At 41.3% G+C, this 27,387-nt stretch overlaps 1 protein-coding gene across 1 annotated transcript; it reads right to left on the reverse strand.

The window, feature by feature from the left end:
- Positions 1-3,331: 3,331 nt before the first annotated feature.
- Eed (embryonic ectoderm development) lies at positions 3,332-27,052 on the reverse strand. Its single transcript, XM_051148896.1, has 12 exons — positions 26,706-27,052; positions 23,393-23,545; positions 19,761-19,853; positions 18,459-18,524; positions 17,123-17,248; positions 15,807-15,888; positions 13,672-13,763; positions 12,101-12,234; positions 9,513-9,618; positions 4,869-5,027; positions 4,141-4,214; positions 3,332-3,820 (listed from the first exon to the last, which is right to left on the reverse strand). Exons 1-12 carry the CDS (start codon positions 26,817-26,819, stop codon positions 3,694-3,696), a joined length of 1,326 nt encoding a protein of 441 aa, XP_051004853.1. The 5' UTR covers positions 26,820-27,052; the 3' UTR covers positions 3,332-3,693.
- Positions 27,053-27,387: the final 335 nt, after the last annotated feature.

Consider the following 27,387-nt stretch of genomic DNA (forward strand, 5'->3'; position numbering starts at 1 on the left):
CCAGCGACTTCCCTACAAAATCCGTATGGGGTAAATCTCTCCATTTTATATGTGAAGGAAATTGAAGTTTAGAGTGACCTAAAACTTGACAAAGCTGTGAATTTTGGAGTGTGAATGCAAGTCGTCGTCCAGTTCTTGCATTCTTTTGCCGAACACTATCTCAGAAAAACTTGTGTATTTTTATCTCATTATTTTTATGGCAGGGTCTCATGTAGCCCAGATTGACCTCCAACTCGTGAACCTCCTTTCTCGATCCCCAGCTTGCTGGAATTATAGGTCTACAGGACGCCAGGGAGGGCCAGAAGTACTTATTTGTTTCCCCATAAGTACTAATGTTAACAAGCAGTTGTGTTTTTGTTTATATTTCTTGTAGCGCTTTCCAGCTTCACTTTTGCCTCCCCTCATGCCCCCCCCCCAATAATGTTATGTACAAGTGTGGACAAGCTATGTAACAGCTTCTTTATTCATTTGCAAAATGAAAATGGTAGTTATCTTTTGGGGTTGCTGGGAGGATTAAATGATAAATTAATCGATAACTCCCTCTGAGAATACCATCTAATGCTGCTTAATTAATGGGACTTTTATTTTAAAATACCCTTTTCCTTTTTTTTAATCTTAGTTTGTCCCACTTTTGAGGAGCCAGTTTTTTGATACAGGGTTTCTCTATGTAGGCCTGGCTGTCCTGGAACTCTACAGACCACGCTGGCCTTGAACTCAGATCTGCTTGCCCCTGCTTGCTGAGTGCTGGGATTAAAGATGTGTGTCACTACCACCCAGCTTGTTAGTTTTTTGTTTGTTTGAACGCTTGCCTGCTTGTTTGTTTTCATTTTATTTTATTGAGACATGGTTTTGCATAATCTAGGCTGGCCTGGAACTTGCTCTGTAGTCATGATGATCTCACCCCCTCCAACCCCTAGACAGGGTTTCTCTGTGTAGCCTTGGCTGTCCTGGACTCATTTTGTAGACCAGGCTGGCCTTGAACTCATAGTAATCCTCCTGTCTATGCTGGAATTACAGGTATGTGCCACCACACACAGCTGTAATGGATGACCTATTTATTTATTTACTTGGGGGGGGGGGTGTTGTTTTTGGTTTTTTAATGACGGGGTTTCTCTGTGTTATCTTGGCTGTCCTGAACTTGCTTTGTAGACTCACAGCGATCCGCCTGCCTCTGCCTCCCAGTGCTGGGATTAAAGGCGTGCAGCACCACACCCTGCGTCATGGATGACCTTGAACTCCTGTTCCTTCTCACACCACCTCCCAAGTGCTGGGATTATGCATACCATACCTGGCCTAAATGTCTTTTCTTTTTTTTTTTTTTTTTTTCTTTCCTCTGTGCATTTCCACAAAAGGCTAATAGCAAAGACAAAACAATAAGGAAGTAGCATCAAGGATCTACAGCCATTGATACTCATTCTCCTTTTCTCAGCTTTAATCCCTTTGCCTTTTGCATAGAAAGGAAGGCAGTCTTTGCCCAGCTTGATCTGAGCATAGGCCACCAGCCAGCCATAGCAGGGCTCTCTTCCCAAGAGCAAGTTTTATACAGGGTGTCAGAGATACCTTGAGATAGCTGAGCCAAAGGTGAAGACATAGATCTTTCTACTGGAGCCTCTAATTTCTTTACCGAACAAATCCCTGAACTTGTAGAATAGAAAGGCTGTATATAATACGACCACTGGCAGTCATTCTACTGTTCAAAATTCATTTCACTTCCACCAGTTACTAGGTGCATTAACAGACTGATTGATTACCCTAACATTCCTGTGTGCCTTTTTCACCATCTTTAAAATGGAATATCTGAATTTACCTAATACGGTCGCTTGATGAAGTCTTACATATGACCTACTACAGTGGTTAGATTTCCGCTCAGTATCAGTGCTTTACACTGTAGCACACAGTGCACACACTGTCCAATGCCCAGTGTTTCTGCCATACCCACCTTAGAGTCTGTGCATGTGCTTGACTTTAGAAGCAACTTACTTTTTGACTTGCATGTGCTTAGGCAACATTTTCATCTGTCCATAACATGTGATAGTCAATCCTTTCTTTATATGCCACTTATTAGTCTATAGCTGCTATTTAACATCTTAGTCAGTCTGTATCATGTATAACTTGTTTATTCACCATTTTCTCCTCCCTCCCTCCCTCCCTCTCTGGCATTTTGAGACAGGGTTTCTCTGTGTAGCTTTAGCTGTTTGGACTTGCTTCGTAAACCAGGCTGGCCTGGAACTCAGAGATGCACTTGCCTCTGCCTCCCTGAGTGGTGGGATTACAGGCATGTGACCCCTTGCCCAGCTTTATCCGTTTCTGATAATTTTAGTTCTAGACTGGACAGAGGATTATAAACAATAATTTACATGTAGAGAGATGGCTCAGAGGTTAAGAGCACTGGCTATTCTTCCAGAGGTCCGAGTTCAATTCCTAGCAACCACAGGGTGTCTCACAACTATCTATGATAAGAACTGGTACCCTCTTCTGGCGTGCAGACACACATGCAAGCAGAACATTGTATACTATATAGTATATGTAATATATAAAATTATACAATGTGTATATATAATCTATTAAAAAGAAATAATTTAGAAACCTTTCTCTAGTCTGTTGAAAGCTAGTCTTCTGTTCACGTATCATCATATATTCTTTGTAACTTCTAAGGCCAGAACTAGATAAAGTGTATAGAAGATAAAGCCAGGCAGTGATGGCACACACCTTTAATCTCAGCACTCAGGGAGGCAGAGGCAGGCAGATCTGGCAGAAGCAAGCCTGGTCTACAAAGCAAGTCCAGGACAGCCAAGGCTACACACAGAGAAACCCTGTCTCAGAAAACAAAACAAAAAAACCAAACAAACAAAAAAGGAAGTCTCTTTTTTTTTGTTTTTTGGGTTTTTTTTGGGGGGGGGGGTTGTTTTTTGTTTTGTTTTTGGAGATAGGGTTTTTCTATGTAACCTTGGCTATCTTGGACTCACTTTGTAGACCAGGCTGGCCTCGAACTCAGATCTGCCTGCCTCTGCCTCCCAGTACCACCGCACACAGCTAAATGCTTTCTTTTTTTATAAGAGTCACCTTAGGTGCACGTCTTTAATCCCAGCACTCAGGAGGCAGAGGCAGACGGATTGCTGTGAGTTTGAGGCCAGCCTGGTCTACAAAGACTGAGTCTAGGATAGTCAAGGCTACACAGAGAAACCCAGTCTCAAAAAAAAACAAAAAAACAAAAAAAAACCAACCCCCCCCCCCCAAAAAAAAGAGAGTTGCCTTGATCATATGTCTCTTCATGACACATGACCAGGAAAAATGACTAAGACAATATCCACATCTACACGGTAGCAGAACCATGGTTTAAGTTTAGTTTAGGTATACAATTTACACTGTAGAGTCCATAGTAAATAAACAGCTTTCTCCAGTTAAAGTAATCGTTACAGAAAGATATTGTATAACTTTATTTCTTCCAGCTTGTTTTTAATCACAATAAAAATAACACAGCTTTACAAAAATAAATTTTTATTAAAAGCAGTAACGTCTGAGCAGGGAAGACAGTACAAAGAATGTAAACAATGTAAACATCACTACATTCAGCTCAGCCTGATTGAATGCTGAAAAACAAGCCTAATTGCTCTATTGTGCCCTTACTAGCAAGATACATTAACTCTAGTGTACACAGACAACATAGTCTAACTTTTACTAGGAAAAAATAGTTTATCGAAGTCGATCCCAACGCCAGATGCTGGCATCATCACAGACAGCTATGAGGATGCTGCTATCCCTGCTAAAGCTTGTTTGTCGAATAGCAGCACCACATTTATGATGAGTCAATGTTGTACATCTAGGGAAAAACATGACAGGGGGTTAAATAACACACATAACAATATTTACCTTAAAGAGCGAATGAAAAAAATGTAGTTTAAGACTAGCCTATCTTCATTAAGAATTCATCTCAAACTTCATCAGGTTTCATCACCGTTATAACAGTTAACTAAAACATTAATTATAAGTTAATTGAAATACTTTTTAAAAATACTTTAACTCTGAAACTTGTGTTGAATGATTGGGCCCAGCGTATAAGGCCCTGAATTTGATCCCCAGCACCACAAAAATTAATGATTCAAGTCAGGCATAGAACATTTCAAAAATTTCTATACTTACTTGGCTTTATGAGGATCTTCTACTTCTAAATCCCAAACATAAAGTTTGCCAACCTGATTGCCCAATGCAAGCATCTGTGTAAATATAGTAGAAAACACAAAATCAATGCTGCACCAGGCTCTAAGGCAGTCCAGCAATCCTAGACAACTTCCTTGCTTAGAGAAGCCTCAGGGTAGACTTGACGGCCCACTTGACTAGTTTTTGCATCTATGTTACTGATGTGTAAGTAGAATAAGAACAATTAATATTTCCTTGGCATCTTGAGAAAATAAGGCTCTGGTCTGCAACATTTCGTGGCTGGCCTAAGTTTGACCACAGGTATGGGACTCTTCTTCTACCCTAAGAGTTACCAGTGTGATGCTCTTCCAGAGCTCTGTTAAACATTCAATTAATCTGTCTAACAAAATCACAGCAGCGGAGTCCTCTAACATTTTAGATAATAGTTATTTTACCTTCCATGCTAATGTTTCTGTTTTTCTAGAAAAAGGCTATGTGAGATGATAAACACATTAAAATATTGTACCTTGGGAACAAGTTTTAGGAACACTTAACTGCTCATTTCTTTTATAACACTGCAGATAATGTGCAAGGACCCAGGAAGGCAGCCAAAGCAATTGACACAGGTCAGAACCACCACCAGTGTGAGAGGAGGAGGAGCAAGACAGAACAGAAAAGGCTAGAACTACAGTGTTTTACAAGACAATCCCAAATGTAAAAGTATGTGCTACCTTTTGCCAGAAATCCATAGAAAACCTCATGTACCAAATGTCACACTGGCTGTAATCAAATCGCCCAAGAATAGTCACATTAGACTCACTAGGTTTAATTTTATCTATATCATCCTCCATTTTGCCAGGTTTCCAGCATACAATGGCATTTTCACAAGACTGAAAGAGAAATAAGAGACACATATTAGAACTGAATTTCAAATATAAAAATAAAAATTTACTATTTTAGAATAGCAAGAAGTCTGCTTTCCAAGACTATAAACTGTTTACCAAGTCCAGTTCTACATCCAAAGACAAGAAATCTCACTAGCAATAGAATTAAACAAAACAGAAGAACTGTACTACTTGAAATAGTTTCTCTTCCAGTTCCTTTCTAAACATGTTGGCCCTCAGACTTGAAGAGCGCCATAGAAAATTAGGAAAAGATGGGTGTGGTGGTTCACACCTTTAATGCCAGCACTTAGGAGGCAGAGGCAGAGAGAGGCAGGCAGATCTCTGTGAGTTTGAGGCCAACCTGGCCTACAAAGAGAGTCCAGGACAGACATGGCTACACAAAGAAACCCTGTCTCAAAAAACAAAAAACAACAAAAAAAGAGGCTTTTCAAATCTGGCCACTGGGGTTCGCTCATATTTCCTGTTTCCCAATCCACATGTAACCAGGAGTGTCTCCCTGTACCTAGTTAACTACTAAGGCTTCACCCAATGTGGGCTCCACATGGTATATGCGTAGAAGTCAGCATAGGAAATTGATTAGTTCACTGAATGAACCATATGTTTGTTTTTTGTTTGTTTTTGTTTTTTTTCAGACAGGGTTTCTAAGAACCATATGTTTTAGAGTACCTCAAGGCGTGGGGAAAGGAATAGGCCATGAAATTATACAACCTCCCTGTGGCCATTATTTCAATCACTTCTACAGTGTTCCATATACCAAATGTTTGGCAATGTGTATGGCCTCTACTTGACAGAAGTCAGAGATGCTGCTAAACATCTCATTAACAACCTCTCCTCCTAGCTGGGTGTGGTGGCTCATGCATTTAATCCTAGCACTTGGAAGGGAGAGGCAGGTGGACCTCTGTGAGTTCAAGGCCAGCCTGGTCTACAAAGTGAGTTCAGAACAGCTAGACAAGAGAAACTCTGTCTCAAAAAACCAAAAACCAAACCCCCTAAAACAAAAACAAACAAAATATAAACAATATAAACTCCAAAAACCAATCTCTCCTCCAAGCCTGGCCAACCTCAACAGCACCTAGAGATCTTCTTCACTTAGGGCAGTCTATGCAGTCACAGATGGCAGCCTATAGGGTCTTTGCATTTAAACAGTTTAACCACAAGCCAACAGAAAGACTAACATGGGAAGAGCACAATTTTCTTCTCTACTTTCTTCAGACTTGAAAATCCTAATGCTAAGTGACATTTGAACCTACTTTTGAGAAACCATTGCTTAGGTCTTAACACGTAGATTCCTGCCTCTCTTTATCCTCTGTAGTAATGTGCTAACCTGCTGGCTTGGCTAGTACCAGAGGAAGACTGGTAGCCAGCACATCACAGCAGAGGCCACTAGGTAAGCAGTGGCAAGGCATCCCCCTCACCTCCTTTAAGGTGGTATCAGATGAGGTGTAGAGGGAAGCCTGACCGCCTACCTTCACCTGGCAACCTGCAAGGCCATGCTGCAATGTTCCCTTCCACAGCTGAGAAGAACAAAGCCTGCTAACAAGAGAGGATCCCAAGAAGATCCTGGGGCTGGCTTCAAAGCAGATTGCTTGCCTAGCAGGTTTGAGGCCCTGGGTTTGATATCCATCAGATGACAAATGATAAAGCAAATTAATGGCTGGGTGAATGACAAAAAGAAAAGTCTCCAGAGTCTTCTGATACTCAAAACATTCAGGTCCCAGTAAAAATATTATAGATGTGATGTCTAATCCTGATTATCAACTTCTTGGGACTTAGAATCGTCATGGAAACAAAGGCCCTTACACAAGCCAGGTGTGGTGGAGCATCCACTTGTAATCCCAGGACAGGGGCAGGCAGATCTCTTTGAGTTCGAGACCAACCTAGTCTACAAATCAGTCCAGGACAGCCAAGGCTACACAGAGAAACCCTGTCTCGAAAAATCAAAAAAAAAACAAAAACAAAAACAAACAACCATTCATGGGGCTGGAGAGATGGCTCAGTGGTTAAGGGTGCTGGCTGTTCTTCCAGAGGTTCTGAGTTCAATTCCCAATAACCACACAGTGGCTCACAACCATCTATAACATTATCCAATGCCCTATTCTGCAGATAAAGCACTCATATACAATGAATCTTAAAAAAAAAAAAAAAAAAAAAAAAAAAACAGAAAAACAAAACAAAAACCTGCCGGGCGTGGTGGCGCACGCCTTTAATCCCAGCACTCGGGAGGCAGAGGCAGGCGATTCGCTGTGAGTTCAAGGCCAGCCTGGACTACAAAGCGAGTCCAGGACAGTCAAGGCTACACAGAGAGACCCTGTCTCGAAAAACCAAAAAAAAAAAAAAAAAAAAAAAAAATAACAACAACAAAACCCTTAACCATTCATTACCCAACAACTGCTCTAAGCATTTATCCCAGAAAAACAATAAAGTCCACATCAAATCCTGTACACAAGTGTGCTGTAACAAATATAGCCAGTAATACTGTGTTAAAATAACTGTGATGAATCTTGATTTTTTTCCTTTTTTAAATAATTTATTCAGATTACACATCTCAATTTTATCTCCTTGCTTCTATCTTCCTGTTCCTCCCTCCCTTCCTCCCTCTTTTACCCTATTCCCCTCCCCTAGGTCTGTGACAGAAGGGGACCTCCTCTCCCACCATATGATCACAGCCTATCAAGTCTCATCTTGGTAGCCTTCCTATTCTTTCTCTGAGTGCTACCAGGCCTCCCCACCAAGGGGAAGTGGTCAAATATGGGGCATCAGAGTTCATGTCAGAGTCAGTCCACACTCTCCACATGACTGTGAATAATGTCCTGTCCCTTGGCTAGATCTGAGTAGGGGTTCAATATTTACTGCATATATTGTCTTTGGTTGGTACAATATCTTGAACAGACTCCCCTGGCTCCAGATCCGACCAACATGATATTTTCTTGTAGGTTTCTAGGGCCCTCTGGATCCTTCTATTCCCCTATTCTCCCGTATTTCTCTCACCTAGAGTCCCAAAAGGTGGTCCCCGTACCTATCCCAATCTCCTGGTAAGTGGAGACGTTCAGGGACATCCCTGTTGGGCTAGTGTCCAATTATAAGTGAGTATATGAATCTTGAGCATGGTGGCCCACACCTTTAATCCCAACACTCGGGAGGCAGAGGCAGACAAGAGTTTGAGGTCAGCCTGGTCTACACAGCAAATTTCAGGCCAGCCAAGGCTTCATAGACTCCACCCCAAATAAACAAACAAATACATAAAAATTAACTGATTAATAGTGATTAACAGCAATACCATTGGATACTCCTCAGCAGTGGAAAATAGGAACTACTTTACAGGCAGCAACTTGGATAGATTGCCAGTGAATCCTATTGAATAAAATAAAAAACAACTCCCAACTGTTCGTAGCATTATTGAAATGACAAAATTCATGTGACAAAATGACAAGGATCTAAACACAGCATGTCAATATTCTTGTTTCCACACACATACACATGTACACAGAGATACACGCAAGCAAAAACCTATACATAAAATAAAAATATATATATAATAATAACGTAACTACTGAGAGAAGTAGATGATGGTCATACTGAACCTTTAAAACTTCCTGTTAGTCTACTTCAAGATTAAAAGTTGTTTTGAGGAGGGAAAAATGAAACCAACAACAGTAAACCTCAACCAGAAAGGAAATGAAAAAGGAGGGAAAAAAAATCAAACTAGGCTGGTTCTACCTAAGAAAATATGAAGCACTCTGACATGCACATTAAGAAGCCAGGCAGGAATCTCTCCAACTCTGACAAGCCTACAAGCTCAGGTAACATCACCAATGACGCCTCTAGATGATCAAGTACAAAAAGCCAAACTAAACACAGCAAGGCGTGAAGAACTGGCGACAGACACCGAAGGCTCAAGTACCTTATTGCAATAGATACACAGTGTGTGCCACATCCTCCCATACTTTCAACTATGACTATGGTTATGAAATCCAGTGCAATGTACATGTATATTGTAGCTGTACTGTAGTGAATGACAAGAAAAGTTCTTTGCACATTTTTAGTACAGATGAAACTCTTTTGTTCACATATTTCTGACCACTGCAGACTGAATTAGAAGATATGGAGTCCACGGATGCAACAAGGTAGAGAATATGTGAGCAAACTGTAGCCTGTAAGCAATGAACTCCAGCCACCTGTTCTTGCAAATAAGGATTTAGTGAAGAAAACACAAAAACATCGCTCTTGGCTTTAGTTATTATTTTCAGCATCACTGATTCCCAGACAGCTACACCTTCTAGGCTTACTTTTCTTCTTACTAGAGCATAAAGAGCTACATTCTACTGAGCTTCTTTTTCCTTAAATGGGTCTGCAGATCTGCCAAAGTATAAGACTTTAAACGTTTACTATTTGCTATTGATTTTTAACTGTTTCCTGCAGAGTTCAGACACACACACAATGCAAGTACAACTTAATTCTAGTTTTCCGTACCTTGGAAAGTATCAAATCGCCTAACCATCGCACACAATCCACATAATTTCTATGTATGTCTCTGGTAGAAAAGTCAGGAAAGTGGATTTTCTGGGAAATAAATGGCCTGAAAGAATGGAAATGTAAAAGTTAAAAGAAAAAACTGGAGTAGGATCATATTGCTTTTCTCGGTTTGGGATTATAAACTTTTTAGTGCTCAGGCTCAAACCTTCACACATCAGGCAAGCAGTCTGCCAATTGAGCTCCATTTTTCAGTTCAATTTTTAAAACTCTGTAACATAAAATATGACTACTGATTTCTCTATGTTCCTAAATAAAGTGTACAAGTTAATCTGCTTTTCAGATCTAAAGTATCCATTTTTCACTTTTATTTTCTTTCATGTTCTTTTTCCAATACGTTTTACTTTCTTTTTTAAACTTGGGGTGGGCGAGATGGAAACTACTACACAAGCCTGACCTGAGCTCAATGTCTGGAACCCACAGGAGGGTAAAAGATGAGAAATGACACCACAAACTTGTCCTCTGACCTCCTTTTGTTTATTTGTTTTTGTTTTTTCAAGACAGGGTTTCTCTGTGTAGACTTGACTGTCCTGGACTCACTTTGTAGATCAGGCTGGCCTCGAACTCAAAGTGATCCACCTGCCTCTGCCTCACGAGTGCTGGGATTAAAGGAATGCGCCACCACTGCCCAGCCCGACCTCCATTTTTGCTAACATATTTGTGGGAAATAAAAAAAGATGTTCTGGGGGTGGTAAATTAAAAGCACACCTAACATTTCTAAACTAGTAAGTGATTCTATGGCCTAGGTGTTTTTTGTTTTGTTTTGTTTTGTTTTTTTCTTTTGTTAAGGGGACCACATCCCACGGCATCACACTTGTTGGACAAATGTTCAACCAGAGCCCCACCCACCCGTTATTCACTTTTTATATTAATTATAAAACTGTGATTGTGATTAGTTATCTGAGGCGATCATGTTTTCCTTTCCCCTTTCCCTCATGTATAAAAAAGCAGGTTAAGCTCATCTTCTCAAACTCTAATTCAAAGTTAAGACGGTAAAATCCTATCAATGACTGAACACAAACACGTGTGTACACCTGTGCCCATGAATGCGCATGTACAGGCCAGAGGAGGACCACAGGCGGCTTCCTGTATCTCTCTCCACCTTTAACTGAACCTGAAGTTAGTAAGTTCCTAGGCTTCCAGGCTAGCAAACTCCACTCCCTAGGCCTGGGTTTACAGGGAGGTCAAAACCATGCCAGGCTTTTACATGGTTGCTGGGGATTTGAACTGAGGTCATTTCCCTTTTACAGCAAGTGCTCGCACCCATCTCGCCAAGCCATCTTGACTTTTTTTTTTGTTTTTTTAAATAAAGGTTTTTCAAGACAGGTTTCTCTGTGTAGCCTTGGCTGTCCTGGACTCACTTTGTAGACCAGGCTGGCCTCAAACTCACACTGATCCGCCTGCCTCTGCCTCCCAAGTGCTGGGATTAAAGGTGTGTGCCACCACGCCCGGCTTTGACATGAATTCTTACCTATTACAACGTCAATTGCTTTTTAGTCAAATGCAAATTATAAATTAGAGCCCTTTCAAAAAGACTGGGGCAACTCTGTGAAATATAATTTGTACCTGATGTTGACAGGCTGAAATTGTATTAATTCTTAAAAGCCAATGAGTTATGTATATTAAGTATGTTTCATTGTTTACTAAAACTTGCAAACTTAACCTATTAATCTGATTTAAAACCCTGAAAATAAACTCTTTGCTAAAATAAAATTAAAAGATAACATATTTAATATGATGCTTATGGTCAAAGAATAACACACGTAAACATGTTTATAGTGAAAGTGTTCCTGACAACCCAGTAAGTACTAAGAAGGCAGTTCTGTAAAACCTGAAATGCTTCAAGAAAAACAACTGAAGCACGTCAATAATACACGTTCTCTAGCCCGTGGTATTATGGAACAAGACTCCACAACTTGAATTTTCTCTATTTAGTGAAGGAAGCACTATTTATAGGAAAATAATAATATCTATTTATTGACAGGGTCTCATTATATACATAGCCCTAAGTGGCCTGAAACTTGCTCTGTAGACCAGGCTGGCATCCACTCTTCCAACTGACAGAAATGCCCTTGCCTCTGCCTCCTCAGTGCTGGGATTAAAGGTGCACACCACTATGCCCAGCAGGAAAGGGTTTTAGTTTTGGTTTTTCCGAGACAGGGTTTCTCTGTGTAGCCCTAGCTACACAGGGCTTGTTTTGTAGACCAGGCTGGCCTCGAACTAAGCGATCCTCCTGCCTCTGCTTCCCTGAGTGCTGGGATTAAAGGCGTGCACCACCACACCCGGTTCAATTTTAAACTTTTATACTTTCAACATAATGAGTTAAGAACATGCATACATAAATCAAAATAGGTGAAATGTACCACCAAATTAGATAAAAACAACTCAAATAAGACTGAAAACATTTCAAAGAGGTGAATCTGATGGCCGGTAAATGATACGGGGAAGTTAGAGTAAGGGCTTCTAAAGCAACAGTGTGGAGAGGAAAGCACACCTTTTCAAGCAACACAAAGCATTGGAACTGTCACCTGTTAGTTTTATTTGGGTTATAGTCATAAGACTCCTTAATCGCATTCATCATTCTCTTTGAGTTGATTCTCCAAAGTTTAAGAGAGTGATCCATACCACAGGACATTATTTTTTCACCCAAGAGATCATAATCCTAGAAATGAAAACAGAACAGTGCCAATAAGTAAGTTACAGCCTTAAATGCTATCTGGGTTTCACATCAGTACATCCTAAGTCACAGATTCTAGTATATTCCATTTAAAGGTTTAATTACTTTGTCACCACTAGAGTGTAAAACAAAAAGCAAAAGTATTTCGGTTCATCTAATAAGAGTACATCTACTACATGTACTTTACTAAATCCCAGCATGGCTCAGTGAAGACAGGCATGAAGTCCCTCTCCTGGTGAGGAGCTACAGGCACCTGCCTGCTTTGGGGAGGAGTCAGTTCTTCGGTGGTGTAACACCTGGTGTATTTACCACACTTCAGTGCAGACTTCATGTCTAGGAGTAGTCAGCTAACACAAACTGTACTGGATTCTCATCCAGAGGGAGGAAAAGATGGATGTGGAGAGGTGGGGAAGGCTCTAGGAGAAGTTGGGGGAAAGGGGTGAATATGAACAAGATACACTATAATATATCACATTAAAACATCTAGCGGGGGGACTGGAGAGATGGCTCAGCGGTTAGGAGCACTGTCTGCTTTTCCAGAGGGTCTGAGTTCAATTCCCTGCAACAACATGGTGGCTCACAACCATCTATAGTGAGATCTGGTGCCCTCTTCTGGTGTGCAGGTGTACATGCAGGATACTGTATACATAATAAATAAAATCTTTAAAAAACAAATCATCTAGCCAGGCATGGTGGCACATGCCTTTAATCCCAGCACTCAGGGAGGCAGAGGTAGGCAGATGGCTGTGAGTTTGAGGCCAGCCTGCTCTACAAAGCAAGCCAAGGCTATACAGAGAAACCATGTCTCAAAAAAAAAAAAAAAAAAAAAAAAAAAACCCAAACCAAACCAACCAACCAACCAACAAACCCCAAACATCAACTACTGGTCTTACAGACTACCCAGAGAACAAGCACTCTAAAATACAAGGATAAGCACTTCATAAGACTTCCTCAAAATGAATACTTCATTTCAACTTCAAATAAAAAAATTGAAATTAAAAGGTGATTTTAAATTAAAAGCAAAAAAGTTGGATCCAGTGGAGCATCCTTGTAATCCCAGCAACTCAGGAAGCTGAGCCCGAAGGATGGAGATCAACACCAGCCTGAGCTATATGTAGTAAAACCCTATCTCCAAACCCCAACCCCTACCACCATCCCTACCCCCACTCAAAGGAATGACTCTGTAGTATTCTTCTTCGATAATCATGGCACTCATAAAATCCGAGTCATTTTTATAAAACTGAAACTGGCAGGCCACACTTGCACTATCCCTTTATGTGCAGTGTTAGTCTTTATGCTGAGTGGATGAAATAACTGCCCGGTGGGCTGCATGAAGCAGACACATATGCCTACGAAGACCAAAGTTCAGCAGGAGATAACCACACTATGTAAACTGAGGTCATCACCCCAGCTTCAACTTACAGCACTCAGAACTTCATCTCTGTGCCCTTCCACACCTCCGAATATTGCCACAAGCGTGTCCGTTTGGATATTCCATAATCGTAAAGCATGATCTGGTATAAACACAAAAAAGTTAAGATAAACTTATTACTCGTCTACCGCAAACTTTTAGTAGGTAAACTTTAATATGTAAAAGCTACAAAAATTTAGATTATGTACAACAATGACAGATAACAACTTACAGTACATCACATGTAGAATACTAATGTTAAGTTCCAACCTATACATCGAGACTGCTTCAAAAACAAACCAACGACAACTGCAGCAGACACTGAGGATGTTGCTCAGAACACTTACCTAGCCTGCCCAAAGCCTGCGGTTCAAGCTTCGGCACTGAAGAAAGCAAAATCCCCCTCCCCTTACACCTGTAACCTCAGCACTCTTGGGGAAGGTGACCAAGCAAGAGGACTACCTAGACTTCAAGGCCAACGTAGGCTATAGAGAGAGAGATCCTGTCGCAAACAAACAACAAAAATATAATGGAGAGAAGAAATGGCACAGCAATTAAGAGCAGTTGGGCTGTTCCAGAGGAGCCAAGTTCAGTTCCCAGAATCTACAGCAAATAGCTCACAGTGGTCTCTAATTCCAGCTCCAGGCGCTCTCTGGTCTCTGTAGCCATCTGCCTTCATATGCAGATGCCCACATGCAAACTTACACGTCTACAAAGTTAAAGTGAAACTTTTTTTAAAGTACAGACTTAAAAGAAGTAGAAATAATAATAATAAAAAAAAGTAGAAATATAAAGAGATGAGGTAGTAGTGTAGAATAAATTTTAGAAAGCTAAGAAATGGTTTACAACAGCCAAGAGGGGCTGGAGAAATGGTTACGCAGTTAAGAACACAGGCTGATCTTCCAGAGGACCCAGTACCAACATGGCAGATAACTTTAACTCCAGTTTCGGGAGATCTAACTCTCTTCTGGTCTCCCTGGGCACCAAGTACACATGTAGTGCAGACTGCAGACATTTATGCAGGCAAAAGATCCATACACAGTAAAACAAAACAAGAAAAGCTGCAAAATCTTTCTAAGCCCAGGTAAACTTTTAACAGCAGTGGATGTACAAGAAGCGATGCCATGCTTTTTTTTTTTTTTTTAAAAGATTATTATTATGTGTATAGCACTCCGCCTGCATGTACACCTGCACACCAGAAGAGGGCATCAGATCACATTATAGATGGTTGTGAGCCACCATGTAATTGCTGGGAATTGAACTCAGGACCTCAGGAGGAGCAGTCAGTGCCCTTAACCTCTGAGCTATCTCTCTAGCCTGCTTTCTATTTTTATTTTTATTATTTTTTATTTTTTAAACTGGAAGTATTTCAGAGTTCATGCCTGAGAGCATAGCCATTCAAGGAATGTTAACTGGGTACAGTGGCTCACACCTGTAACCTCAGCACTGAGAAGGCTGGGATTCGAGGCTCTATGTGGATTTGTGGCTACTCCGAGATACAGAATAAGAAATTGTCTCAAAAACCAAAACACAAGGCAGGGCGTGTGTGAAAGAATTTTATAGATTCAAAGCCAAAATCTCTTAAAAATAACAGCATGGCTCTTCACTGCAGTGTTCCCATTATTTGTGTGTGTGTGTTTGGACACGTGGGTGCCGTGGCATGTATGTGGAGGTAGGTCTCTCCTCCCACCTTCACAGGTCCCAGGCACAGTCAGGCTTTATCTACCGTGCCACCTCATCAGGCCCCTTTTTAAAAAGTTAACATGCAGCATTTCTTTAACATTATTGAAGAGACTGGTGGGAAGTAAACTATTAAAACTTTTTAAAAATTCTACCTTGGTGATAGGTCATTCAGTACTGATAAAACAACATAATTATTCACACAAGGATAAGGTCCTAGAACTACCACAAAGCAGTAAGTGACAAGGATGACACATCACATTGTGTCCAGAATCAATAGGCAGAGGCTTATGTTTGAAGTCTTGGTTTATGAAATGCTAATACAGGGTTTTTCTTTTTACTACTATAACTTTTTTTTTTCCTCTTTTAATTTTGATTGTTTTTCCTTAGAACACAACTTGTCTCTTTCAAACAATTATTCCAAAACAAACTAAACTAGGGGAACATTTGCTTCTTGTAAGCTTACCTTTACTTACTGACAGGAGGAGGTTTGGGTCTCGTGGGTGGAATTTCAGCTCATTGATAGCATTTCCATGGCCAACATAGTGCTATAATAAATTTAAAACATTTTGTTTCATCTCAAAAGCTAGTAAGTTAGTCAGGCGGTGGTGACGCAGGCCTTTAATCCTACCTAGCACTCGGGGAGGCAGAGGCAGGCGGATTGCTGTGAGTTCGAGGCCAGCCTGGTCTACAAAGTGAGTCCAGGACGGCAAAGGCTAAACAGAGAAACCATGTCTCGAAAAAACAAACAAAAAGCCAGTAAGTCCTCTTTCATAAACCTTAAAAAAAACATAAGGCTGGGGTGAGATTTAGTGGTAGACCACTAGCCTAGCAAGGCCCAAGGTTTTATATGCAGCTATGCTACCCTCTGCCCCCAAACAAATAAATCCACCTAAAGTAGTTCTCAACCTCGCCTACACTTCAAAATCACCAACAAGCTTAAGGAAAAGAAAATGGTACCAGTTAGCCAAGACTCAGCTAACAGCACTGTTTTTGAGATGCAATGAGCCCTGGGTTAAAAACAGCAGTTGTAAAGCCTGCCTTCCTATTAGCGTTCTTGGCTTTCCCTTCCTGTTCCTTACAAGGTGCCCTGGAACCCACAACTCTTAGTTTGGGTCCCTTGGAGAAAGCTGTTAGTTTTCTGTTAAAGACTCTCAAAGCAAGGGAAAGAGAGAAAGAAGTTAAAAAACAAAACAAAGCCAGGCATGGTGGTGCACGCCTTTAATCCTAGCACTCGGGGAGGCAGAGGCAGGTGGAATGCTGTGAGTTTGAGGCTAGCCTGCTCTACAAAGTGAGCCCAGGACAGCCAAGGCTACAAAGAGATAGCCCGTCTCGAAAAACCCAAACCCAAAACAAAACAAAAAACCCAAAACAAAAACAAAAACACCAAAAAATGTGTGGATATCAACCTTTCCTACATACTTTTTAATTTACATTATCCAATTTTCCCAGGGGTTCAAAGGGCTAATCTAAATAAAGTATGGGGGCTGGCAAGACAACTCAGCATGTAAAGGTGCTGGCATGCCTGAAAGCTGAGCTGGATCCTCATGACCCACTTGGTGGAAGAAGGGCAGCAACACCTGACCTCCATAAACATACACTCATTATATACCTGCTCCACACACCCAAAAGTGAATAAATGTAATAAAAAAGAAAATAAGCAAGGTACATTCAAATTAAGTATTTAAGTTATTGATTGCATTTGTTTTAAAGTCGTTTTATGAAGTTTTACTAGAAGTGTATTCAAAAGCAGAAAATCTACATTTTGACTAGAAGACGCACCTTTATGCACTGCATTGTTATGGGATTAATTATCCTTATTATGCCTCTAGATCCAGCAACTGCTAGCAGAGGATGGCTGGTGTTGCTATCATAGGTCCATGCACAAGTATAAAAGTTTTCATCTGCCTAAGAAAGCCAGTTAAGAAATATAATTTATTTTGAAAAATAAACATATCCTTGTTTACAACAAAAATGAACTTTCCAAACAACTGCTAAAGTTTTGGATATTAAGTGCTTATTTTTTTTAAATACAGAAATTGCACAATGATAGCCAGGTGTCCCAGACTCAAGAGGCAGAAGCAGCAGGATGTTCATAAATTAAAGACCAGCAAGGCCCAATTCTCAAAACTAAATATTTACAGTGTCACTTTTAGGTTAAAATCCACACTAAATGCGCTCCCTCCCTGTATTTCACTCCACCATACCTCTCTTTTGCCTGTATCTACTCCACTGGCAGAGTGCCAAAACAGCAGTTCAACACATAGGCTTGACTGTTCTCCAATAAAACTTGATTTACAAAGCTAAGTGGTGAGTCTAAAGGCTTTGCTTTGCTGACCCTCTATCCTGACACTGCTATGAACCTACAGTTCGCTCATTTCCATCTTCCTAACCTGGCAACAGTTCACTTATTCCTGTGTCATCTACAGATTCAGCGTCGCCTTGCCTCACTTGCCATATTTCTTCAAATGGATCTGGAAGAAACATCTTATCACTCAGCTTTTAAAAACTCCTGTGAGCTATCTTCTGGCTTTAAGTTAAGACCTTACTTTTCTTCATAACTCACTTTCCAATATTTTATTTCCTAAATTACACTTAATTTTTTCCACCAAATACTTAGAATGACTGCCAGCTAAGTTAAGTATTAAAACTATACTAAAATTGTAAAGCTCTAAGCATGTTCAATAAGCAAGAGGTTTTGGGGTTTTTTTGTTGTTGTTGTTGTTTTTGGAGACAAGGTTTTTCTGTCTCTGTAGCCTTGACTGTCCTGGACTCGCTTTGTAGACCAAGCTGGGAACTCACAGGGATCCACTTGCTTCTGCCTCCCAAGTGCTGGGATTAAAGGCGTGCGCCACTACTGCCCCGCAGAAGGTTGAACTGGCCTCTGTCAGTAATTGCTAACATGGGCTTCTAATGCTCCCGCTTCCGTTCATTTTGCACCCACTCATCACACCCACCTCATGACAAAGTCAAAATCAGGGAGACACTAGAATCCCCCAGTGACAACATGCTTAGCTAAAGGATGGCAGCAACTTTATGGAATTAGTTTTTATAAGTTTTAGTGTACTTATCAAAATAAATGTTTTCCAGAGATACAAAAACACTCAGAAAAGGATACATCAGCATCTACATAGGACTGCAATAACCGGATTTCCCCTTGTGAATGGCATTCATATAAGGTAACCTAAAGAAGTAAAAATATGCATATCATCTCAAATAAAAAAACATCCTCTTTGTCTCTTAAATACACTAGTCGCAATTGTAACTTCACAGCATTACAAAAACTGCTTTAAACAGCTCTGTATGCTTACCAAAGCCATTAAAAATCCTCACACATCTTATGTAATACTAGACTATATTTAATAGCCTAGTAATAATAGTTTCTATTTTCAAGCACTTAAATATACATTTCATCCATTTAAATCACAACTTTTCAAAATGAGTTAAAATTAAAAACCTTAAAATAATTATGGCTTATCCTCTTTTAAATTTGTAACAAAACATCTTTGGTAACATGAAGCAATGACTAATTAAAGAACTTCAAGTAATATATACATGTACTGAAACATCTTCTGATACCCCATAAATATGTACAATTTCTTATGATTTAGTATAATAAACACTGTTAATTAACAATCCTCTGTAACTCCAATTCCAGAGAATCTGATACCCCGCCTGCCTGCCCTGCAAGCATATGGTGCACAGACATACATGCAGGCAGTCCACTGATACACATAAAGTGAAACTTTAAAAATAAAGGTAAAGAGCTGGAAAGAGGGCTCAGCGGTTAAGAAAACTGGCTGCTCATCCAAAGGTCCTGAGTTCAATTCCCAGCAACCACATAGTGGCTCCCAACCATCTATAATGGAATCTGATGCCCTCTTCTAGCCTACAGGTGTGCCAGCAGGCAGAGCATTGTATACACAATAAATCTTTAAAAATAAAGATATAAATAAAATAAAGGTACGGGCTTCTTTCATATTTGAATGATAAACAACAGTCAATTCTTTTCCACTCAACTTATTTATAAAGGAAACTATAAAATCTGCTTCATAACAAATGTAAATAAAGATGTATTTTCTAGTCATTAGTGTTAACCCTGACCACTTTTCAAAAGCTTCACTCTTATATAGAGTTAACATACTGTTAACCCAGCTACCCAGAATTTATTTTATTTTCTTTTCTTTTCTTTTGTTTGTTTGTTTGTTTGTTTTTCGAGACAGGGTTTCTCTGTGCAGCCTTGGCCACCCTGGACTCACTTTGTAGACCAGGCTGGCCTCAAACTCACAGCGATCCGCCTGCCTCTGCCTCCTGAGTGCCAGAATTTATTTTCAAATCATTGCATTTCAATACTGTAAATACTGTAATTGTAACAGATGCAAAATCATCACTATTGACAACCTGCCCATTTGATGCTCACCCTGTTGCTCCCCACGGTTGCAAACACCAGAGGATCCCCTTCTTTACTGTGCCAGTTAAACTGAACTCCAAACAACGGCTGGTTATGATCTTCCTATAAGGTAACCATGAAATAAGAAAATTATAACATATTTTTGAAAACAAAAAAACTTAGCGAACTAACCTTTACTTCACCTTCTTTTGGTTTTTCCAGACAAGACTTCTCTGTGTAGCCTTGGCTATCCTAGAACTCACAGGGATCCTCCTGCCTCTACCTCCTAAGTGCTGGGATTAAAGGCACACACCACCACACCCGGCCTACTTCACCTTCATCTGCTCCAAATTCATCTCATTCCCTATTTTACATACTGTGGTGGTTTGAATAAGAATGGCCCCAATAGGCTCATATATTTGAATGCTTAGAGCGCGGCACTATTTGAAAGGATTAGGAGGTATGTCCTTTTTGGAGGCACTGTGTCCCTGGGTTGGGCCTTGAGGTTTCAAAAGCTCATACCAGGCCCAGTCTCTCTCTCTTCCTCCTACCTATGGATCCAGATGTAAACTCTCAGCTATCTCGCCAACATCATGTCTGTCTGCATTCCGCCTTGCTTCCAGCTATAAGGGACTAAACTTCTAAAACTGTAAGTCCCAGTTGATGTTTTCTTTTACAAGAAGTGCCATACTCATTGTGTCTCTTTATAGCAAGAGAAGACTGTCTAAGACACGTATCGTGCACATAATGACTTCTGTTTTTGTTTTTCAAGAAAAGGTTTCTCTGTTTAACAGCTCTGGCTGTCTTGGACTCTCTTTGTAAACCAGGCTGTCCTCGAACTCACAGAAATGCGCCTGCCTCTGCCTTCCGAGGTTATTTCTCTTATATAAGACAAACAAAAGGCTATGGATTTTATTAGGCTTAACTTTTTTCTTAGAAAAACGGACCACATCACACTCCATATCTGCCATTACCTTTTTTTTGTTTGTTTTGTTTTTCGAGACAGGGTTTCTCTGTGTAGCCTTGGCTGTCCTAGACTCACTTTGTAGACCAGGCTGGCCTCAAACTCACAGCGATCCGCCTGCCTCTGCCTCCCAAGTGCTGGGATTAAAGGCGTGCGCCACCACGCCCGGTTTTTTTTCTTTTTTCGTTTTTTGAAACAGGGTTTCTTTGTGTTGTCTTGGCTGTCCTGGACTCACTTTGTAAGACCAAGCTGGCTTCAAACTCACAGTGATCCCCTGACTCTGCCTCTCAAGTGCTAGAATTACAGGCACGTACCACCATGCCTGACTCTGCCCCTACTTTTATTAGTCTTATACAAACAAGTTTAAGTTATCTTAAGAAATCTTTAAACCAGCCAGGCGGTGGTAGTGCACACCTTTAGTCCCTGCACTCGGGAGGCAGAGGCAGGTGGACTGCTGTAAGTTCAAGGCCAGCCTGGTCCACAAAGCGAGTCCACGACAGCCAAGGCTACACAGAGAAACCCTGTCTTGAAAAAAAAAAATCTTTAAACCTAGGATGGATTTGGATCACTGTAGGAAAATATCACCCCCTCAAGACTATCTAGATAGTGTAAAAACTGTCCTCCATCATCTGACTGGTCAGTAAAGAGCTGAACAGCGTTTACTGTTGAGGCAGGACTTGGAATCCCAGGAAGAGAGTCCCAGGTGGAGCGGAGAGAGAGGAGGTGGCCGAGAAGGTCACTATGAGAGTCTCTGGAGGACAAAGACGGCCAGGCTAGCATAGACAGATTAGATTAGATGAGAATATGTCCAGCTGTAGTGCTTAAGGGTTTTTATAATGATGGACCGCCATCTCATTTATTTGGGAGCTAGAACGGGCACATAGAAAGACCATACTGCTCATCTGAGTTCTAGGCCAGCCCAGTCTACAAATCAAGTCCAGGAGAGCCAAGGCTACACAGAGAAACCCTGTCTTGAAAAAACCAAAAGAAAGACCATACAATTAATTTTACATGGATGGCCTGACTTCATCTTTTGAATTGTGTCATTTTACTACCTGTTTACTGACTATATTTGGGTTCGGTTTTTTTGGGGGGAGGGTTAATTTTTTAAGTTAATTGTATATTATAGCTATTAATTCCCAGTCAAATATATAGCAAACAAAGTTCTTCTCACAAAGTTAAACCTAAACTTATATAAGATTATATATCCATATATGTACATGTACATATACATATATTTTTTTTCCTCAAAGGGAAAAAAGCCCACAGAATCTAGAAAACAGTAAATGGATGCATTTAAACCATGTAAACACCAAAAGTCCTTACTACCAGCGGTCTCTTTTTTATAAATTAATTAAAATGTTGAAAATACAGTAATTTAACTCCCATTTCTGGTTTCCCCCTATTGCATATTTAAGTAGTTAAGCTGGGCACAGAGCTCCCACCTACAATCACAATGCACAGAAGACTGAGCTATAACTAGCTTGAGGCCAGCCTGGGTTACATAGTTTTTGTGTTTTGTTTGAACATGTCTACAATAAACCTCCTGGTGAAAGAGTCCCCAAAGTCTGATCCAGGATGACCAAGTCAATCTGCACTGAAGTTTCCATTCTCATCTCTTCATGCAGTTTGCTTCTCTGTCTGACACCCGCAGGAACCCCCTCACCATATGACAGCTCACAACTGTTTATAGTTTCATCTGCAGGGGATTTGACACCCTCACACAGATAAACATGCCTGCAAAACACAAATACCTATAAAATACAAATAAATAAAATTTTTTTTTATTTGTGTGTGTATATGTATAAAGGCCCACTTACCAGACACATACGACAATCAGAGAACAACTTTAGAAATCAATTCTCTTGTTCTACCATCTGGGTTCCAAGGATTAAACTCAGTTGTGAGGTTTGGCAGCAAACACCCTTATCCACTGAGCCATCTGGCTGGCCCAGAACCCAAAAGTTTTTTAAAATGTTATACTGTTTTCTTTTCTTTCTTTTTTCCCCCGTTTTTCGAGACAGGGTCTCTCTATTGTAGCCTTGGCTGTCCTGGACTCCCATTGTAGACCAGGCTGGCCTCAAATTCACAGTGATCTGCCTGCCTCCGCCTCCCAAGTGCTGGGATTAAAGGTGTGCACCACCACACCTGGCTATATTGTTTTTTATAAGACAATTACAAGCAAAAGTTTAGAATGTTTTTAAAACTATAAAAAATAAGATGTGCTGAAGTTTACTAGAGACCAGTTAACAGATCACACTTGGAAGATTTTAGTAACTAATGCCAGGTATGGCTTTGGTTAACGTTGTCTGGAATATAAAGAGTAACATTTCTTTCTCTTTCTCTTTCTTTCTTTTTCTTTCTTGAACAGGGTTTCTCTGTGCAACATCCTTGGCTGTCCTAGACTTACTTTGTAGACCAGGCTGGCCTCAAACTCACAGAGATTCGCCTGTCTCTGCCTCCTGAGTGCTGGGATTACAGGCGCGTGCCACCACGCATAGCATTTCTTAAAGCTTAAACAAATAAAGCAACATCAGCCCGAAACTCAAGTGTTATACATTTAAAGAAAAGGACAACAAGAACTAAAGTTCACATGGCTAAATATATGATAGATCACAGCACTCAGCATAAACACACAGAAACTTCTTTAAAACACATGTCCCTGAGAAGTCTGAAGCCTAGTGCCTCCTGTACATACCTTGAGGCTGTTCACACATTTGAAAGAATATTTGCACTTCTTCGACTTCCATTTTCCCTTTCCCCAGCTTTTCCTTCCAGGTGCATTCGGGGTATTAGTAGGTGTGTCGGGGCGTTCAGTGTTTGTGCCACTCTCGATACTGACAGCATCGTCCTGTGAGCAGGGAACCAGGGTCAACTTCATTAAACAGAAATGCACATGGAAAGAGAATGACTGGGCTAGAGAGATGGCTCAGAGGTTAAGAGCATTGGCTGCTCTTCCACAGGTCGCGAGTTCAATTCTCAGTAACCACATGGTAACTCACAATCATCTAGATGAGATCTGGTGCCCTCTTCTGGCAGGCTGACTCACATGCAGGCAGAGCACTGTATATATACTAAATAAATAAATTTTTATTTAAAAAAAAAAAAAAAAGCAGGGCGTGGTGGCCCACTCCTTTACTCCCAGCACTCAGGGAGGCAGGGGCAAGTGGATAGATGTGGGTTTGAGCCCAGCCTGATCTACAAAGTGAGTCCAGGACGCTCAAGGCTAATGACTGAGTTAAAAGTATGCAAAAAGAGAAAAAGGGAGGCATGTACTTGGCTAAAGTTGGGAATGTTAGGAAATAAAATCCAGTTATACATTAGAACACCTGTAGATACTTTACACTGCAGAGAAAGTGGGGGAAAAAACTACTGGGAAAGATAAGTGAAGCAATTTTGGCTTTAAGTTAGACTTTAAGTGACACTAATACAATGCATCATGCACTCTTACACAGCTCTGGGGAAGCCACCATCAGACAAGGAAATGCTGAGAAAAACTAACTGCTTTCCTGCTGCTAAAGAGTTGCTAGGACTCAATAGTTCACTAACGCATAATTCAACACAACTGATCATGTTTGTAATTTGTTTAAGTGCTACTCAAGTTGAAGCAAAGGCACATGGCCATTAGGAGCTGCTGGTAGTTTAGTTTAGCTTTTTCGAGACAGGATTTCTCTTTGTAACCTTGGCTGTCCTGGACTCGCTTTTGTAAACCAAGCTGTTCTCAAACTCAGAGATCTGCCTGCCTCTGCTGGGATTATAACTGTGTATCACTGTGAGCAGCTAAGACCTCTTATTTTAGATGTAGTTCTAAACAACTTCTGTTAGGCATATTCTACTTATTTAACACACAAGCCACTTAGACTTTTTTAAAAGTCCTACATGTGTCCCTTCTATGTATAAAGGCATTTTACCTCATACTTTGAGGACGACTACAAACATTTGAACTCTGTACACTACAATCTGTCCAACTGTAGATATAGCTGCAGGAAATACTGAAAGTCATTTAACTTCTTATCTTTAGCTCAGAACCCTACTTAAGTCTTCTTTCGAACCAAACATTTCCATCTATTACCCTGGGGCAGTAGTCCCCAAATCCATTCCAGAGGAAACATTTTGTCAGAGTGAGTCACACTGAAGTCCATGAAGTCTACACTCCCTTTGTGGTCTTACTGCTTCCTAAAGTTGATATATAACAAAAGGTTAAAAATAAACTGAAGTGTCAAATAGTATTTAAACATCACTAATCCATCTAAAAACATTAGTTCTTAAATGTTTTTCAGTCTTCACAATGGTACAAAATGAAATGCCTTTTATGAAAATACAATATTCTAGACTATATTATGGTGCCTCACTCCTATAATCTTAGTACTTGGAATGCTGAGGCAGGAGACTAGCCACGAGTCTGAGGGCAGCCTGTGATACAAAAACAAAAAAGAGCCACAAAGTAGGTGACTTATAAATGTTTGGATTGCAATTTAATGTAAATGCACACAATTCATTTTTATGGAAATTTAAATGTTACATGTTTAAAATCGGGCTCCAAAATTACAATCAACTTAGCCAGGCATCTGTTTGCCCAGCAACGGAGGGGGGGGGGGCCGGGGGGGGGAGGCAAAAGGATCTTACCAGCGTGGGCATAAGACCCCAATTTAAAAGGGGGAAAAAAAAAAAATCACATTTTATCTGTTTCTCCTTAACAGATCTTCAAAAATGAGCTTTATCCCTCCAGATAGATAGATAGATATAAATAAATAAAGGTTTTATACTGGTCTTGTTTGTAATTTTATACACTTCACCTGTATATCCACAGTATTCTGCAGGGCATGGTGGTGAAGGATTGCACTTTAGGTACTGGGTAAAGGTAAAACGACAAGAGGGGTAAGGGCAGCCTGGGCTACATAGGGACATTCTAAGTCAAAAAGGGAAGTTTTATTTCCAGAGGCCCCTAAAAGGTTCAATAATGTGTCAAAGGAACACACACCAAAACGTATCATTCCTGTTTGAAGGGACCAAAAAGCTAAACCAATTATTCAGTTATGGATAGCTTAAGAAAGCATCAAAAAATATACCTTAGGAGTCTGCTAAATTAAAATGAGCTTTCTCTTAATTTTTTTACCCTGACAATTTCCTCATTCTAAACAAATCTGACATTTTCATTAAATTCTGAGTAGTTATTAATCATGGGAAAGGAGCAAAGCTGCAACTCTACATTCCCCAACCAGAATATAAGTTAATAATTACTACAGCACGTGCATGGTACCTTTCACAACACTTATACAGCACTTTTTTTACGGGGCAGCATTTCTCTAAGCACTGTGACTTCACTTAATCGCCACACTTGCTCAAATAAATCAGACTTTTACCACGGCTGCCTGAAATTTTCCAATCCCTGTACATTAAAGTAAAAAACTTTCAAATCGTCTCCTCCCTTGCCTTAATCAAAGGTGGCTCCCCCCACCACCTTCTCGAGTCTGTTCCTTCCACAGTAAAATCCACACGAAGACACGACCCACTTCCACGGAAAAGAGCATCCACAACCCCAGTCACGTAAACCCAACCCAAAAAATCTGTACTTTCCATCCTGAAGATTCCGTACTGCTCTACAGGGACACAGCCCCTTGAATCCTTCAGGAGGATCTAACCGACGGCCCCTTCCCACCAACTTTCCATGGAAAACAACATCTCTTACCTGGAGCATGCCTTTTAAACAAGTACAATCTCAGAGTCGCAATCACCGTCGAGTCCCCAAAGGCACACTCCCCGTCCCACGCAACCTCGAAGACCCTTGGGAACCTTAACCCGCTCCTCCGTCAACTTTCTGCCAGTTGGAACCCCTCAGACAAATTGGACTTCCTCACACGCCCGCGTTTTCCCGAGCGCCAGGTGACACCTTTTCCCTTCCCCCCCCCTCCCCACCCCGCACAGCCGACCGCCCGCCCACCCCGCGCGCAGTTTCCAAAGAACCCGAAACTTCCACTCCACGGTCCCGGGACAGTCAGGACTGCACTCACATTCTCGTCTCCCGAGAGGTCCGGGTTACTGTTCTCGTCACTGCTCAACTTCTGCTTCTTGGCTGCAGGCATGTCGGTTCCCGCCGGCGCTGTCGACACTTCCCTCTCAGACATATTCCTCCGCCTCCCTCCAGGTTCCTGCCGCCTTGGGCGGGGCCTCCGCCACACCGCCGTCAAGCAAGCCCGGCCGGAGCCTGCCGCAAAGCTACCGGCTCCGCCACCTCCGCCGCTCCCCCCACTGTCGCAAATCGCGCCCAGCCGCCGAGGCGGGCGTGCGTGCGACCCCGCCACACTGCTGAAAAAGGGGCGCGCGCGCGCGCGCCCTCCCGCACGGCTTCCTGGCTGTTTCCCGTCCCCTGCTCCCGCGGGCGGTTTTCCCGCCGTCCTCTCGGCACTTTGCACCGAGGTGTCGGATCTGCTGGCTCAGAGGGCAGGATGTCTTACGTTCTCCTTCCCCCACCAGCACCTAGAGAAGAGGCGGAACTCAAAGGACTGCTCCCTCACCCCCTGCCTTGTAAAGACGTTTCGTCCGCATTTGGCTCAACCCTTCGATCTCCGACCCGCTGCTAGCGAGCGAAAGTGTGTGGCCCGGGCCAGACCACCACTATCCCAGGGGGAGGGGGAAGGAACGAAGAGTCACTTCTTGTTTTAGGTGTCTATGCCAAGGGTCCCTGGTGTTGAG

Source organism: Acomys russatus, chromosome 7, assembly GCF_903995435.1.
Source record: "Acomys russatus chromosome 7, mAcoRus1.1, whole genome shotgun sequence".
Classification (NCBI taxonomy): Eukaryota; Metazoa; Chordata; class Mammalia; order Rodentia; family Muridae; genus Acomys; species Acomys russatus.

Bases quoted from the DNA above. Each gene is read 5' to 3' on its own strand.
- Eed (XM_051148896.1), bottom strand. From the start codon at position 26,819: ATGTCTGAGAGGGAAGTGTCGACAGCGCCGGCGGGAACCGACATGCCT. The intron at 19,854-23,392 runs GTATGTACAGGA...GTTACCTTATAG, and splicing joins AATGTGTGAACAGCCTCAAG to GAAGATCATAACCAGCCGTT. The intron at 5,028-9,512 runs GTACGGAAAACT...TTTCTCTTTCAG, and splicing joins GCGATTTGATACTTTCCAAG to TCTTGTGAAAATGCCATTGT.